This window comes from Cygnus atratus, chromosome 1 (assembly GCF_013377495.2).
Source record: "Cygnus atratus isolate AKBS03 ecotype Queensland, Australia chromosome 1, CAtr_DNAZoo_HiC_assembly, whole genome shotgun sequence".
Lineage (NCBI taxonomy): Eukaryota > Metazoa > Chordata > Aves > Anseriformes > Anatidae > Cygnus > Cygnus atratus.
Genome location: NC_066362.1, coordinates 199,782,527 through 199,798,665, shown reverse-complemented (window position 1 = coordinate 199,798,665; position 16,139 = coordinate 199,782,527). Strand labels below are relative to the sequence as shown.

Genomic DNA, 16,139 nt, shown 5'->3' with positions numbered 1-16,139 from the left:
ATATATTTTCCCAATAGGCACAAATACACACAATGCATACAAATGTATATGTATATATATGCATATATGTATGACCAGCCACACAGATCAACACGGAAAATAAAGCACTCACAAATACCAACAGTAGGAACAACCTCATCCTCTTGTCCTCTCTGCTTGACGAGGCTGAAAGCCTGTTAGTCAAAAATTTAGATACATATATATACGTAGAGAGAGTCTGGATCCCTCAGTAACTGACCTTGGACACCCAGTTTACCCAGTCTCTGGATCCCCTGGTCTCCCAGTTGCCTCTCTCACAAGCAGATACACACACTGGTCTCTCCACTAGCTAGTCCAGGAATTGGCAGAGAGGCAACTTGGAAGTGGTGTCACAAGGGCTGGTGGAAGAGGTGTCATGCCCAAGGGTTCACATGCACACTGCAACTTGGAAGTGATGGGGGAAGCCTGAAAGTTCCCCAGCAGCCAGGACTGGGACACAGAGCAAGCATTGAAACCCAGGGCAGTCCTCAGCACTGTTTCAATGCAGGGAAGACACAGCTTTGGAAATCTTGGCTGGGTTCCTTACAGTAATTGAGGGCAGCAACTTAATTTTTAATCAGACTTTTACATTATGACAGGTTCAATTTGTTTACAAGCAGCCTGAGAGTCCCTGTACTGTCTTTAGTCAACTTAAAAGTAAAAGAAAAAAATGACCCTGCAATATAACTGCATATACTGGCAAATAATGCCTTGACTTTACAACCTCAGCTTTAGTAGCTCTTCCAGGACTGAAGCACCGATGCTTCTCCCAAATGCTTGGGATGGGAATTACCTGAAGTGACTTTGTAATATCAGGTGACTAGTGCCAACTTTTAAAGTGATGACTACTGTGTAATCAGAGTCCTTGGACTAGCATCTCAGCTTCCCTAAATTTGTTTCTTTTCCATTTTTTTACTAATGCAAATACATGTTGCTTGCCAGATTTCTTTTACAGAATGTCAGGTCTCATGATAGTGAAATAAATTGTGTAAACGAGATCTAAGTAACAATGTTCTGCCTTCCTTTTACTGTAGTCAGTCTTACCTTGCCTTAGTCTCACAACAGTAAATCAGGAACGAAAGTCTCTGTGTCAAGTCTGGTGCAACCAGTGATGTAGTACATATTTGAATGTAATAAAGTTATTAGTGACTTGCCAAGTTGCCATGTATCAGCTAAACCCTTAGTACTGGCTGTATGCATGCTTAGCAGAGGTTCATGGATTTATCAGGCTAATGAGAAACACAGAGCACCGTTTCACAGTTGCTTTTAATCAGCTTAATCTGGTTCATAACCACCAGAAGAAACAGTCCTGCCCACCTCTTCTGAGCACCTGGACATGCTTGCCCCTGTTCCTTTATTGTACTGGTATTGGCCATTATGCAAAAACATAATGAATCAGGTCTGGGATTTTATCTCACCTCAGCTCTCCTGGAATAAATGAAAACAAATGAGAAGTTTGTATTTAAAATAAATCAGTTCCTTAATCCCAGTTATAACAAGGTTGTGCGAACACTTACAAGGAAGGTGAGGACAAGGGGTAAAAAGACAACAAGAATGCATCCTGGGACATAGAGTGACCATGAACCTTCATTGTCTTCCCTCTGGGGACACCTGCAGTGTTGCATGTGTTCCTGGTCACCCGGCAGAAGAACTTGCATAGAGGTACCAAACCCCCTTTCCCTCTCTCCAGCTGTTCTTAACTGCTAGGTAAAATACACCAGCTTAAACATCTCCTAGAAAAGATTCCCGAATGGCCAGTTAGGTTTACGCTGTCTGTCAGTGTCTCTGCAGTGGTTCAATACAAGGAAATCTTTAATAACAGATATTGGTCTGGTTTCTCCTCCTACGCTGCAATCGGTCAGATGTAGCTCTGTGCCTGACTGTGGAGGCACAGTGTTCAGAAATGGCTCCTAGGGGAGACTCTTCGAAATCGTAAAGAAAATACCTACTCTCATTGTCTTGTTTCACTTTTTTCCAGGTTTTATGATTTTGTTCTTGCAAGCAGCATCTCTTTTTTTCAGATCACACAACATTAGCTAGAATAGTATGAAGTTATACAGCTTACATATAGCAGTGCTGCTTATGCTCTGCTTGGTATTTCCCACTGGCAACATAAACCCATTTATTTCTTGACTCATCCTTTCATTAGTTATAATCCCATTGCATATATTATTCATAAAATAATATGAATCCAGAAATATATATATTGGTGGCCTTTTTGAAAGGCCACCAATCATCTTCACCAAAATCATCTTCAAATCAATCTTATTCCCCCCACCCCTTTTAAACCAAGGTGGTTTTTTTGTTGGTTTTTCTTTTTTTTTTTTTCTTTTTTTTCCCCCATATTAATTTTCTGCTATGGCTCATTTCATTTCACTTTGTATAATCTGGTATGTATGAAGCAGAACAAGGAAAATACGCAGGTCTATTTATATGCAATCAAATGAAGTGATATATCCATATCTTTTACAGATGGCTTTAATTTTCTCTGTAAAAGCACCTTACTGCACTAAAATTCATTGTGAAAGCAAAGTATATTTCCCCAGAATGAAAATTTAAACTACCGAAGCATCAACATACCTGGTGGGAGTCTTTATTACTTTTTACAATATACCAGCTCTTTACAATAGCAGTACTGGGACAAAAAAAAAAAAAAAAAAAAAAAAAAAGTTCTAACTGAACTGGAGTTTAAGTGATAGTGAATTTATCATGTTGTTCCAAGGTTTAAATAAAAACACAGAGCCTTATTTTAGCCTAAATATGTCTAAATCTAACGTATTCTATGACATTAAAATACTGTTTCTTATCATAAAAATAATTTTTGCATAAGCTGTTGATCATCATAATCTAACAGTTCTAAAACCTTCAATATTTACTCTAATAAAATCCCACTTTAAAATAATTTCTAGTCTGGAAGTGCAATACAGAGAAACTGAGCCTCATTGGGCTTTAAATGTAAGACAGGGCCTCTTTCAAAATTCAAATTATTTTCCTATTCCTTTTGGTTCCTTAACCTCTTATTTGGATATGCAATTCAGGCACTTTGATTTCCTCAAGAGAAGGGAGCAGCCTTCCAGACAGAAGCAGTCTTTGCTCTAATCTAGATACACTTATTTTTTAAGGCCTTTGAAGAAAACCTCTTCCATTTTACTTTTGCTTGCCACTGAATAAAGATGAAGGGTGTTAGGGCTATCATGAGACTGATTTCCATTTCAGTTAGTCCATTTCCATATTTTAATTTTCTATTTCTTAAGTCCTGATTGTCCGTGACCTTTCTAGGCAAGAGCTGTCACCTTGGCTCCCTGGGTAAGACACCTTCTTACCCACTGCTTGTGCAAAGTACCTCTCACTAAGCCACCAAGATGTAGAAATTCAAAGGAATTTGCTTGGGCTGTGAGCCACAATTGTTTGAGGGTTTTGGAGAATTTGTTTTTTGGGAAGGATGAAGCTACGATTTAAAGTTATGATTTCTAAATATGATTTTTTTCAATGTCTAATCCTTGTATCAAAGAGAGTCCCCTGATAATCAGGGTTTGTTTTCTGCAGCCCAAGCAGGGGACCCCATTCTGCTCACTCCTCCAAAAGATTTGTGATAGCCAAGCTCAAGTTCTGAGTTCTTTAATCCTATGAAGAAGACAAGGAGGGAACTGGCTTAGACAAAAAGATTTTTCTCTGCACAGTGCCTAGGCGAGTGACCATGCATTTGTTTCTTCTTTCATTTCTTGTAGCCAAATTGATGGCAACCCTTGTGTTTCACACAGAAACACTTCTTCCTTTCCCTCTTCCTTTCCCTCTTCTACTTAATGAGGATTTACTCTCTCTTTTACCCTCTTAGATTCCAGGTTAGGTTCTTCCCATTCACATACCCTGAATAAAATTCCCAATGGATTTCGATTAGTTCTTCTCTCCTTTCCTGTATCCCACTTTATATATCCCACCACCCTCACATCCCATCTGCTCTTTTCAGCATTGCCAGCATCTCCCAGATGATGCCAGTCTAGCTAGGAGTGCATTGCTAAAAATATCTCCATGTCTGGAAAATATTACTGCTACCTGTGCAAGTAGCTAATTAGCTGTTTGCCCTCTTTGTCTATGTGGTGAGGAAGAAAGAAGCCAACCAGACTGCTGTAGGATTTAGGCAGATATTTCCTTCATTGAGCTTCTGCCCAGTACCTTTTGGGGGCAGAAGAAATATGGAGATTGGATATCACAGAACTCTTATTCATTAGATGTCTTTTTGTTAGTTTCAGTCTCATCACGTCAGAAAAAAAAAGGAAGGCAAAGTGTAATAAAACGGCCTTTCAGTTGTCATTTTATTTATAGCCCTGCTTTGTTAGACTCTGTGGGGCAGGGGAGGATGCAGAGGTTCATATAAAGAAAACATAAAAGCAGTTTTGCCAAGGTAACCAAGAAATCCAAGGAGTTCAAGTCTGCCATTCCGCTACAACCTTGGCTTTTCTACCAGCAACACCGTCACTCCACAAAGGGACCAGCTAATTGCATCAGCACTTTGCTTCTCTGTGTGAGTTTTTAGTTCTGCAGCTCTAAGCTCTTCTTCCAAGTTTGCAGCTACTGCAAGCATATAAACATGGAATATGAGAATATATTTTCAAGGTATAAAGAAATAGCTTACAACATGGCTGCGTTTAAGGGAAGAAAACAAAACCTTCTATCCACAGTGAGTGGAACATCTGATGACCAAAATACTGATTTCTCTCTGCCACAGAAACCACATGCCCACTGTCTGATAGAGCAACCATTTCTGTAGGCCAGGACACGTGGATGAACATTCTGATGACAAGGAGCTGACAGAGATCTTATGGGTCAGGATTAAAGGGAAGACAAGGACAGGTGACATTATAGTGGAAGTATGCCACCTGCTCAGGAAGATCAAGCAGATGAGGCCCTCTATAGACATACAGAAGCAGCCTCACGTTCACATGCCCTGGTCTTCATGGGGGACTTCAACCACCCCAATATCTGTTGGAGGGACAGCACAGCAGGGCATAGGCAACCCAGGAGGTTCCCCGAATACATTGATGACAAATTCCTTCTTCAAGTGATAGAGGAGACAATGAGGAGAGGTGCTATGCTGGACCTCCTTCTCACCAACAAGGAGGGGCAGGTGGGGAATGTGAGGCTCAAGGGCAGCCTTGGCTGCAGTGACCATGAAATGGCGCAGTTTAGGATCCAGAGAGCAGTGATGAGGCAGCACAGCAAGCTCGCTACCATGGACTTTGGGAGAGCAGACTGGCTTCTTCAGGGATCTGCTTGAGACAAAGCCCTGAAGGGCAGAGGTGCCCAAGAAAGCTGGCTAATATTCAAGGATCAGCTCCTCCAAGCTTGGGAGCAATGTATCCCAACAAAGAGGATGTTGGGCAAAAACACCAGGAGGCCTGCACAGATGAATAAGGAGTTCCTGGCCAAACTCAAGCAGAAAAAGGTGGCCTACAGAGAGTAGAAGCAAGGACAGATAGCCTGAGAAGAATACAGAGACATTGTCTGAGCAGCCAGGGATCAGGTTAGGAAACCCAAAGCCCTTTTAGAGTTAAATTTGGCCAGGGACATCAAGGGGAACAAGACAAACTTCTATAGGTACATCTGTGATGAAAGAAAGACTAGAGAAATTGTGGGACCTCTCTGAAAGGAAATGAGAGACCTGGTCACTGAGGATATGGAGAAGGCTGAGGTACTCAATGACTTTTTTGCCTCAGTCTTCACCAGTAAGAACTGCAGCCACATGGCCCAGGCCCAGAAGGCAAAGTCAGGGACTGCAAGAATGATGAACCTCCCACTCTAGGAGAAGATCAAATCTGAGACTACCTAAGGAACCTGAAGGTGCACAGATCCACGGGGCCTGATGAGATGCATCCGTGGGTCCCGAGGGAAGTGGCAAATGTAATTGTTAAGCCATTGTTCATCATATTTGAGAAGTAGTGGCAGTCTGATGAAGTTTGCACTGACTGGTAGAGGGAAACATAACCCTCATTTTTAAAAAGGGAAAAAAGGAGACCCAGGGAACTACAGGCCAGTCAGTCTCACCTCTGTGCCTGGCAAGATCATGGAACAGATTCTCCTGGAAACTCTGCTAAGGTACATGAAAAATAAACTGGTGGCTGGTGAATGTATGAAGAGAATTAACAGCGTCGGTCATGGATGGTCATCATGGGAGTCATAAAATGTAACTCTCTGATACAAAATTGCCTATGATGCCCAACAAGAACTATTTAGATTTTACAACAAATATATATCCTGTTTCACTCTCTCCATGGATTTTCTCCCCAGCTGAATGAACTGGGAGACTTACTTTTCTACCCAGCTGGAAAACCTTTCTTAAAAAGCAAGTGTAAGATTCCTTCTTTCATAACTTTTCTTACAAAATATGGCTAAACCAGGAAATGGCAGTGCACCCTTTTAAACCGAAAGATACAACCAGGAGATAATTAAAAAAAAAAAAAAAAAAAAAGATTATAATGTATTAAAGAAATGTATTAAAGATGTCAGATTTTTCAGGCAAAAGAATAAAAACATGAAGATCCTCACAAAAAATACAGAGCATCATGCATTATCTTGCCAAGGAAAAATGAGTATTGTGAGCCCATCTTACTGAACAAGCTGGGAACAAGTCTTTAATGGAAAGCATGAATACAACTTCTTTGAATTGCTATATTAGCAAGCAGAATATGATCCTAATATTTCAAAGTGTCAAAAAAAAATAAATAAAAGCCAAGAAAAAGCCAAGATAAATGCACAGGGCCGGCTATTCTAGAGGGAGTAATGGAAAGTGTGACTCTTAAAACCCAAAGGGATATTTTTGAGATTTTTATAGTGACATACAGATATGTTAGAAGAAACATATTTCTGTAAAGATTATATGGTTTTATGTTGGCTAAAGGAGAGACCTGTTCATAAATAACTCAATTAATTATGCAACATAACTTATGCATTAGCACAAATCATCATATCATTAATTAGAGACATATGATTGCATCTAAATCTGAGAATCAGCTGCAAGAGCCGGCAATTTAATGCTCCTCCTATGGCTAAGAACAGCTTGGTATCTTACGTGGGAACCACACTGCAAATGAAGGAATCCAAAGCACATATATTCATTTCCATGGAAATGCTTTACATTTACATTCTATTTAAAAGATTACTGGCCTAGGAATTCTTGAAACTGCTTATGAAACTGCAACATTTAAGTCATCCAGGGAGAATGCTGCATTTCAGGGCATGTCATGCAAAGCTATTTCAGGTGAATGACAACTCCTAGCTCTGAATTGTGTGCTCATCAACCCTTCAGATTTTTAGAATGTGGCTGCTGAATGTGGCTTCAGCATTTTCTGAAAAACAGACCCCAAGAAGTACCTCAGATTGAGCATTCAAATGTTAGGGTGTGGATCATCATCAGACCTTGAAAATCTGATCTAAGTCCTTTCTCTGCCTTCTTCTTAAATTATAATCACGCCCTTATAACTTAAGTGCCTCTGTACCTCTAACAGTCCTATGCGCTGACAGTAAGGGTGCCTTGCCCAAAACACAAGTAAGAGGCAAGCAGCGTAAGGACTGGAGGCCAACACCCTCCCTCCCTCCCTCCCTCCCACCCCCAAGCTAAACTAGCAGCCTGATTTCCCATACATTTTATGCCTTTTTAAATGATTACTGAATTTCTCTATGCCATTCTCCAAAGATGTAATCTGATTACAGACTTTCTGTTCAAACTTTCTCATGATAACTGCAGCTGAAGCCTTGATATCGTTTAAATTTATCTATTTGAAAGCTTCAGCTGAGCATTATTATTCTGACAAGAGTTTTTCTAGACAGGGCTGATGAAATTAACTGAAGATGAGAGCCACAAATGAAAATCTTAATCAAGATTAATACCTGCGTTTTTAAGGGTTGACAAGGTGGATGAACATAGTGATGCTTTCATCTAATAAATCTTTTGATCCTAAAAAAGAACCAAGGTTCTGGCCCAAGCTCTGTTTTGATGAGGGAGAGGGGGCTTTAATTTTGGTGGGATAAACAAAGTGTTTCTCAACATTTCTGCCGAATGACAGGAGGTAAAATTCTACCAGCAGAATTTCTGCATGTTCCACTGAGATCCAGATGCTGCAGAGCACTTGCACTTAGTCTCTGTGTTTTTGAGATAACTTGAGTCCCTGAACAGCTGGTTATTAATTACAGGGGTATGGGGAGCCTGTGTCCTCCGGCCAGTGGCTGGTGTTAGGGAGCAGCCCTTGCATGAAGCACCTCCAACCCTGAGCAACTGTTGAGCCAAGGTCTCAAATAAAGTATAATCTACAAGTCTCTTTAGATCCTTGCATCTTTAAATCCCTCATAACTGATAAATGAATTCAGTGATCCCTCCCTAAGCTTGATGTCGATAATGCCCTCCTACCAAGTTCTTTTGATGGAGTATAGACTCCCCTATCTTTACATGTAAGATACCTGCATCTGCTCCCCTGGCAGCACCTTGCCACCTCCCCTGTTCTAACCTGGTATATCCAGGTGTTTGCTGACAAGCCAAGGTGTAAACACAGTGTAAACAGTAGGGAATTTGGGAAAGGATCTGAGGATTGAATCAAGGTGAAGAATTGAGCAGACAAAGCTCAGGCACAAAGGGAGGAGAACTGAGAATGCTTTGGAGGGTTGTTGATTTTGTTTTCCAAGCATATCCAAGAGTTGACTTGAAAATATCAATACAAACTCTTCTGTTCCCATACTGCAGCACTTAAGCTTTCTCCCTCCACATTAAAGAACAGACTTAACAAACCTCTGCTAGGAGACAGCTAAAGGAATGAAAATGGAAAAGACCAGCTCAGGTCAGAAGTGTAGATCACACCTATGGCTACAGAAAGCATCTTTCCTGACTGCTGAACTGCTTTATCAAGTTTTTGGCCTCATGTAGTGCACCCCTTCTTCCTCAGATATATCAGGTGGTGTCAAATCAGCCATGGTGTAACCACAGTTTAATGCAGGACTGAAAACCTCTAGTTACAATGGAAAAAAATGGGGTAAGGAGAGTGAGCAGCTGGGGACAAGACCATCCAGAAACAGCCATAAAGTTTCTGAGAGTGACAAGCAAGGACTGAGGTCTTTAAACCTTTTCTCTGTATCCCTCACAACCATGTGAATTACTGAGCAGAAATTATAGTCAGGTCATAGTGACACAATGAATTGCATTTAGGGAATTTAAAAGCATATTCAGCCTCTCTAAAGCACTGCAGTCCTTTGCTTTTCAGAGGCTTGAACAGGAACTCAGGACCAAAGTAGCTAAACCCAAACTACTTTTAAAGTATTATACACATAAACAACAGTCATTGAATGCCTTCTTGTCTCCAGAGGTCAAGAAAAATGCATCAACTTTTTTTTTTTTTTTTTTTTTTATCTTCAAGTAGAAAATTTCTGCTAATCACCAACATTAATAGACATGTTTTTTCTTCTACAGCATTTTTGAGCGGTGGTTAAGAAGACACAGGCCCATGCTAGAAGTTTACCCAGCAGCCAATGCACCCATCGGCCACAATCGAGAAAATTACATGGTCCCCTTTATTCCTCTTTACAGAAATGGAGAATTTTTTGTACCATCGAGAGAGCTGGGGTATGACTATGAGTATCTGCAAGAACCAGGTAACGCTACAATTTTAAGTAAATGTCAAATTTGTTGCTTATAACATGGACTGTGTCTGCAGAATGACTATATATATATAAATATATGTATATAAATCCTTCTATTCCAGCTTTTTCCATAATGCAGTCCCAAGTTGTACCTGCTTGTTTTCATATTTCTCATCTGGTGATATGCAGAGTCAACATAACACCATTAGAAAAAGTCCCAGTCAAAAATAATCACTGACATCAATCCTATCTAGCCTAGCTTCAATAAGAGCTGAATATGACCCAAAGGGTCAACTCGTGATTAGAACAGGGGAGAAAAAGTGCTGGATTTTGAGTCTTAAAATGGTGACCTGTTGACCTTGTGCTTGTCCTGTGGTTATTTATATGGCACGCGACTGAATCATTCATAATGTTAATTTAATGTAATCGAATGAGTTTTGCTCTGTTTGGTAATGGTTTTGACTTGCATTGCTGTTCAGAGATGGTTGGCCATTTTCAGACACTGAAAGGAAAGAGGCCCTCGGGGCTGTAGCTGCTGAAAAACCTCAGGTAGATCAGATCTTGTGCTTAGGGTAGGGGACTTCATCAGTTTTGCTTGAGTCTCTTTATTGTCTAAGGTAAGGGCTAAATTCTGCTAAAGTTATCAAGTTGCCCAGAACTGAGGATTGCTCAGATACTTTGGTCTAAATCCTTTATAAAATTAGGCCATTGGAATGATCAGACACATCTCACTAGAATGATCAGACACATCTGATGTTCACCACCACCAAAAGCTACCAGGGGCGTGGGATGCAGTTACCTTTGCAAAATATTGGCCACTGAAGGAATAGATTACTATGCATGTTTGCTTTTCCTGTTTTAGGCAGAAAACTTTCTGTTAATGTGTCTCTTCGGTTAAAAGGCAATTAAGAGCTAGAAGTGCAATAATTATAAAGCAAAAGCACTAGGGACATTTTAGCAACACTTAACATTCTCGTTGCTTTTTTTTTTTTCCTTTACCAAAATTATATCAGTTCTCAGGACACCCCTGCTTTTCTTATGGATCTTGCTTACTAATGGAGTACTGTGCTTTCTGTGTACTTGATAAACTGTCAAATAATGTATTGAGCTTGTTCATTCAATTCTCAAGTAAAATCTAGCTTGCAATTTACAGTCATGCAGAAAATGCATTTTTTTAAACTATTTTATGTGTGAGGAAAGAAATCTTCAGCTCTCATGGAAGATTGTTAAGACTTTATTTTTACAATAACACAGAGAAAGAAGTCAATATTTTACCTAACATGCCATAAGATATTTGGTCAACTCCATTTATTCAGAGGGAAAACAATCTAATAAATATTTAAAATATAATCTCAAAATTATTATTTTGGTCTTATTAGACGCATTTTTGCCTTTTTGATCATGTCACCATAATTTAGTTCCTAATCAAGACTACAAATAAATATACATATTTTTAATGAGATTCACCAGTTTCTGAAAAAACACATTATTCCTAGAATCGTGCCACTAAAAAAAAATTGCAAAGTACCATGAGAGTCAGAAACGTTGAGTCCTGAATTGGTACTACAAAAGAAAGCAAATGGTAAATTATTTACCATGTAGCAATTCAATTCTATTGCCTCCTGATCTCTTGCCTTTCCCTAGAGGAGTACACAGTCCATGGAAAATGAAATTCTTATTAAAATTCTGCCCATGTTTTTAACACAGAGGTAAGGAAAGCAGTTTCTTAATTATTTTGTGAAAAGATAATTCACAAAGAGTGAATTAGAGAAAAGAGTGAAATTCAACCTCATTTAGAAAGCCCAGATAATCCTCAGACGTTGTTCAGCCCTTTGTTAATCTCACTGAGAAGAAGAGAGTTTAAGCTATTTCTTATCTGAAGGGAAGAACTGGTTAGAAGTGGAAAATGGCCTGGAACCCCAAAATGCAGATATGGATTTTCTCAGTACTTCAGTGTTTAAACCCATACTGTTCTCTAGAGAGGAACAATGGGTTCCTGTTAAGAGGAGCACGAGAGTAAACAGGAATTTCTTGATACAGGAGCTGAAGCAGGGAAGCTTGCCAACCCCCCTTGAAATCTCCCTTGTACTCAAGGATGCACAGAAACTGTATGGTTTGGCAGCCAGGGGTTACTAGACAGATAGGAAAAAAAGATAGGGAAAAAAAACAACAACAACAACAACAACAAACACATACTAGCTGTAAAAATCTGGGTGGTCAAGAAGAGGTAACATCTCTGGATGCAGATCATCCAAATGAGGCAGAAGAGGACAAGCAGAGGAACAGGACAGGACAGAGAGAGGAACGAGCACACCAACCAGGTCTTTTAAAGAAAGCAGCTGGAGGAAAGCAGCAACAGCGGCAGTTCTGAGATGCGGTACCAGCAGCTTGGTAGAGAATGAGTAGGACTATACAGAACATGATGGGGCTGGTTACAAGGAAAAAAACTGGGAAAGAATCCAATGACAAAATGGTATTTTAACACTAAATTATATTGTTGATCTTCTTATGAGGAAAAGCTGGTGCCTGGAGCCCTGCTTTCCACAGAAAAGCAAATCAATGTGTGACAGTATGTGGCTATTTTAATTGCAGCTTCATTTATTTTTATAAGTATGACAGCCCTGAAGCAGAAGTGGTCACAAATAGTGTAGATGGAAATCCATCCCTCAGGAATCAAAAACACATGTCAGAGTCTGTTTTCTGGGGAGCTGATTTGAGCAGAAACTGAAGCAGACACCCAACTTTGCTTGACTTGAGAACCGTGAACTGTAAAACTGCCACAATTGGCATGGCTTACTGAAAATGAACATTTGTTAGCATCAATAAAAGAGATTTGGAAGACTAATGGCACCACCTAGCAATAGCTGTCAAAACAATTTGCTGTGACAAGAGCTATTCCAAGCACTTATCTACTTATTTTTGAAGGTCTAGACTAAGTATTTTCTTTATTATTATTGTTTTTTTTTGTTGCTGGTTGTTTTTGTTTCTTTTGTTTGTTTGTTTCAGAAATAGGAATGGATAAATCCATAGACACAGCCCTGACTTTTACCCAGAAAATCTCTCTCTTTCAGTGGGAACAATTTAATGAGCACTCTAAGTGTTGCTGGGTGACTTTTTTTTTTTGGGGGGGGGGGGGGGTTGGGGTGGGGACATTTTAACTAAGGGGCCTTGACACTCAGGGCAAAGCAAGGGATAAAAGCATTGTGACTACAATGCAGAAGGCCAGGTTGCTCATGGATGTGTTGCAAGAGAGAGCTCAGATCCAGATTCTGCCTGCAGCTCATTTCTATTTCTGGCTCTTCAGCAGTTTTGTTGCACAATCACAGCCAAGCAACTAGAAAATGTGACAGCTGGCAAATATGTCACCACCACAGAGGGGCTGGGCTGGGTCCCCTTTCTCAGGAGCACACACTGTTGGCCAAAATGTGAAACAGTGACGTTGTGCATGGAAAAGCTTACGATAAAACTGTGGTATGTGCAACAAAATGTGGATCCTGGGACAAGAGTATGCAATTAAAGGTGACAGTACTGGAGAAATGCTGTCTTGGGAAGTGGTTTACATTTCCGAAATAAATAAAAGATGAGAAGAGATTGATTGGGTCCCACCATTTTCTTCAGGCAGAGATAAGGAAGTGTAGAATAAGTTTACTTAAAACAGGGGAAACAACCAAAGAAAGCAGGAAGTAAAAAATATTCTTTGGAAAGAAGAGTATGAGCAGATTTTTTGACAGTTATGTAATAGTGCTTAATAGAGGAGCATAAATATGCATTTTAAAATCTGCTTTTTTTTTTTTTTTTTTTTTTTCCCTCGGAGCCAGTTAGATGTAGGAAACTGTTTTTTGGTGAGTTAGTAACAACTTAATAGCAGATAGTGTTCTCATATCAGGTGATATGAGACATATCATAGACATATCTCATAGACATATCTCACCTTTTTTTGAGAAATACATATAAGCAAACTGTGAAAGAGAGGTCCAAGTGTTAACTGAGGATGTCAAACAAACAAAAAAAAAAAACAGTATTGCTCTATAAATACACCTAGGAAATGTTTATTTATCTTCTTTCAATACACCAAAGTAATCTGTTTTTACCAGTAATCCACTCTGCAGATGTGTCATCGTTGCCAGTGAGTGGGCAGGAATGCACAGCAATGTTACTATGCAGAAGTAACAGGCAGAGACAACTCTAAACGACTTCAGCATGGGAAAGGGGAAAAAAAAAAAAAAGGAAAGAAAGAAAAAAAAAAAAAGAACTATAAGGCTCTTACCAGTCATACAGAAATGTTCTGGTTCTCACTGTTTCTACAGCCAGCCACATGATGTAAAATGGGATGGGTCATAGTTTCCAGATTTATATACCTTAGACTCAAAGTAGAACTGAAAGGGAACAGCTTGAATTTACATCATTAGATACTGTGGTTCTACTGTAAACAACCCACTAACACCCACTGCACAGCATCTCTTTCTTCCAAGATAGTGGACAATGTCTGAGTCTTTAGACTTCCTCTTGTTGTCAGAACACATTATGAAAGACTTTCCAAACTAAGAATAAGAAAAATCTAATGAAGTTTGTGAGAGCTGTGAACTTTCCATCACTGCAGGCTCAACTGATCCTACATTAAGGCTGAGGAAGTCTATAACATGAAATCCCTACCCGTTCATCTTCCTTGTTGTTGGTTGTAGAAGTCTCACTAGCATTTCCTTTGATCACCCAAAAGGATAGAATCAGTGAAACCATCCACATCGTATCAAGGAAATGGCAGCAACCAAATAGAAATAACTTACTCAACAAGATGTGAAAAAAATTGCAAGCTTGGGCTGATGTTTGCACTGTCTCAAAGTTTGCACTAAAATCTGGTGCTCCTTAACTGCCCACGTTAGGGGTAGAAAAGCATGCCAAATGGAAGAGAAAGACTGCCAACATATCAGAGGAACATATGCTGATAGAAAAATGTTAGAAAAATTGTTTTGTTTATTTCTTGGCTTGACATAGTTTTTATTTCTAATTTGTGGAATTAACCCTTGACTTTACCATCCTCTAGTTTACATAGAAGGAATATCTAAAATATATAAATATTATTTCAATAACATTTTAAATATTAACTTATTTTTTTTTCCATCCTTGGGATCCACTATATCAATAATGTAGTTTGAGATCACCACAAAAGGATGAATCAATAAAAGTTTACATTATTACCCTAAATATAGGAATCACACATTACTTTTCTCCAAAATTACAGTGCTGTAGTTTCCTGCTCTCTCAATGACATCCAATGACCCGGGCAAAAGGGACTGTTTGTTATTTGTAAATAAGAGAAAGGGGGGGGGGGGGAAGGAAGGAAGGAAGGAAGGAAGGAAGGAAGGAAGGAAGGAAGGAAGGAAGGAAAAGTGGAAAAGTGGAAAAGGAAAAAAAAGAAGGAAAAAATGAAAGGGAAAAGGAAAAGGAAAAGGAAAAGGAAAAGGAAAAGGAAAAGGAAAAGGAAAAGGAAAAGGATCTGATGTATTAAGAGTAAGAAATGCTACGTTGCTGTTACCTAGAGCTAACACTCTTTGAGAAGAAAGAGAACATCAAGAGTTGAATGCTAAGACTGTGATGGAGGTTAATCACTGCTATTTTCCTATCAGAAAGAGCAAGAAGAGGTATTATGGGTGTTAGTCACTAATGGAAGGCTAGATATCAAGCACCAGCATGACCTGGCTTGCTCTTGCTTTGTTATGAACCTAATGACTGAAAAGACAGCTTTAATCAATGTTCATGGCACCTTCCCATGAGGATTATCCTTTGACTCCAAGCACCAATACAGAAGGAAATGAGCTGGCATTGGCTAATGTCTCCCACAACGTAGCTACATGGGAGCTCCGCTCCCTTGACACTTTTCACAGGTAGCCAGCAAACAGTCACTGTGCTCTTGGGCCTTGCACAATTAAAGATTAAAGCATTATGGTAATGTAGTCCTCTAAATCCCAGTTTGCAGGATTTCTGCAGGGTAGCCAGGCCAGTCATAGGTTTTTGGTGGTGTTTTAGTCACAGGTTACAGATTATAGAGTGCCCTGGGGTGCTCCATCCGCTGACACTCAAGGGTTGCCATGGCAACTTTGTGATGGAGAAGACAAGCATCTTTTGTGCAGCAAAAAGAAGTAGAAAATTGGCAGTGGATGCCAGGAGGTGGTTGTTGCCTTTGAGCTAATTACAGAAACTGTACAGACTGAGGCTGAAAGCAAGAGAAAGACATGTTTGACTGAATATCAGGATATAATAAAATACATACATTTTTTTCTGAGAGGGACTGCTGTGAAATGTGACAACTCTTCATCTCAAAGTCATGCTGTGTTTTACCAGGGAGAAAGTATCTCAGGTTTCAAAGTAATATTGACGGAGGAGAGAGCCTGTTGAAAGACAACATACAAATTTATGATGTCACTTAAAAATCCTCACTTATAAATTCAACAAGATGTAGAACTTTGTGATAATTCTTCTTCTATACTTTAAAGACCATATCT

The 16,139-nt window shown here is 39.5% G+C and overlaps 2 protein-coding genes across 2 annotated transcripts in view; one reads left to right on the top strand and one right to left on the bottom strand.

The window, feature by feature from the left end:
- Positions 1-16,139, bottom strand: part of CTSC (cathepsin C) — a 770,970-nt gene that overhangs the window by 440,596 nt on the left and 314,235 nt on the right. The window lies entirely within an intron of this gene.
- Positions 1-16,139, top strand: part of TYR (tyrosinase) — a 59,056-nt gene that overhangs the window by 41,306 nt on the left and 1,611 nt on the right. The window contains exon 4 of the mRNA XM_035542570.1: positions 9,470-9,651. Within this exon, the coding sequence (XP_035398463.1) occupies positions 9,470-9,651 (182 nt within the window). The remainder of the gene's footprint in view (positions 1-9,469; positions 9,652-16,139) is intronic.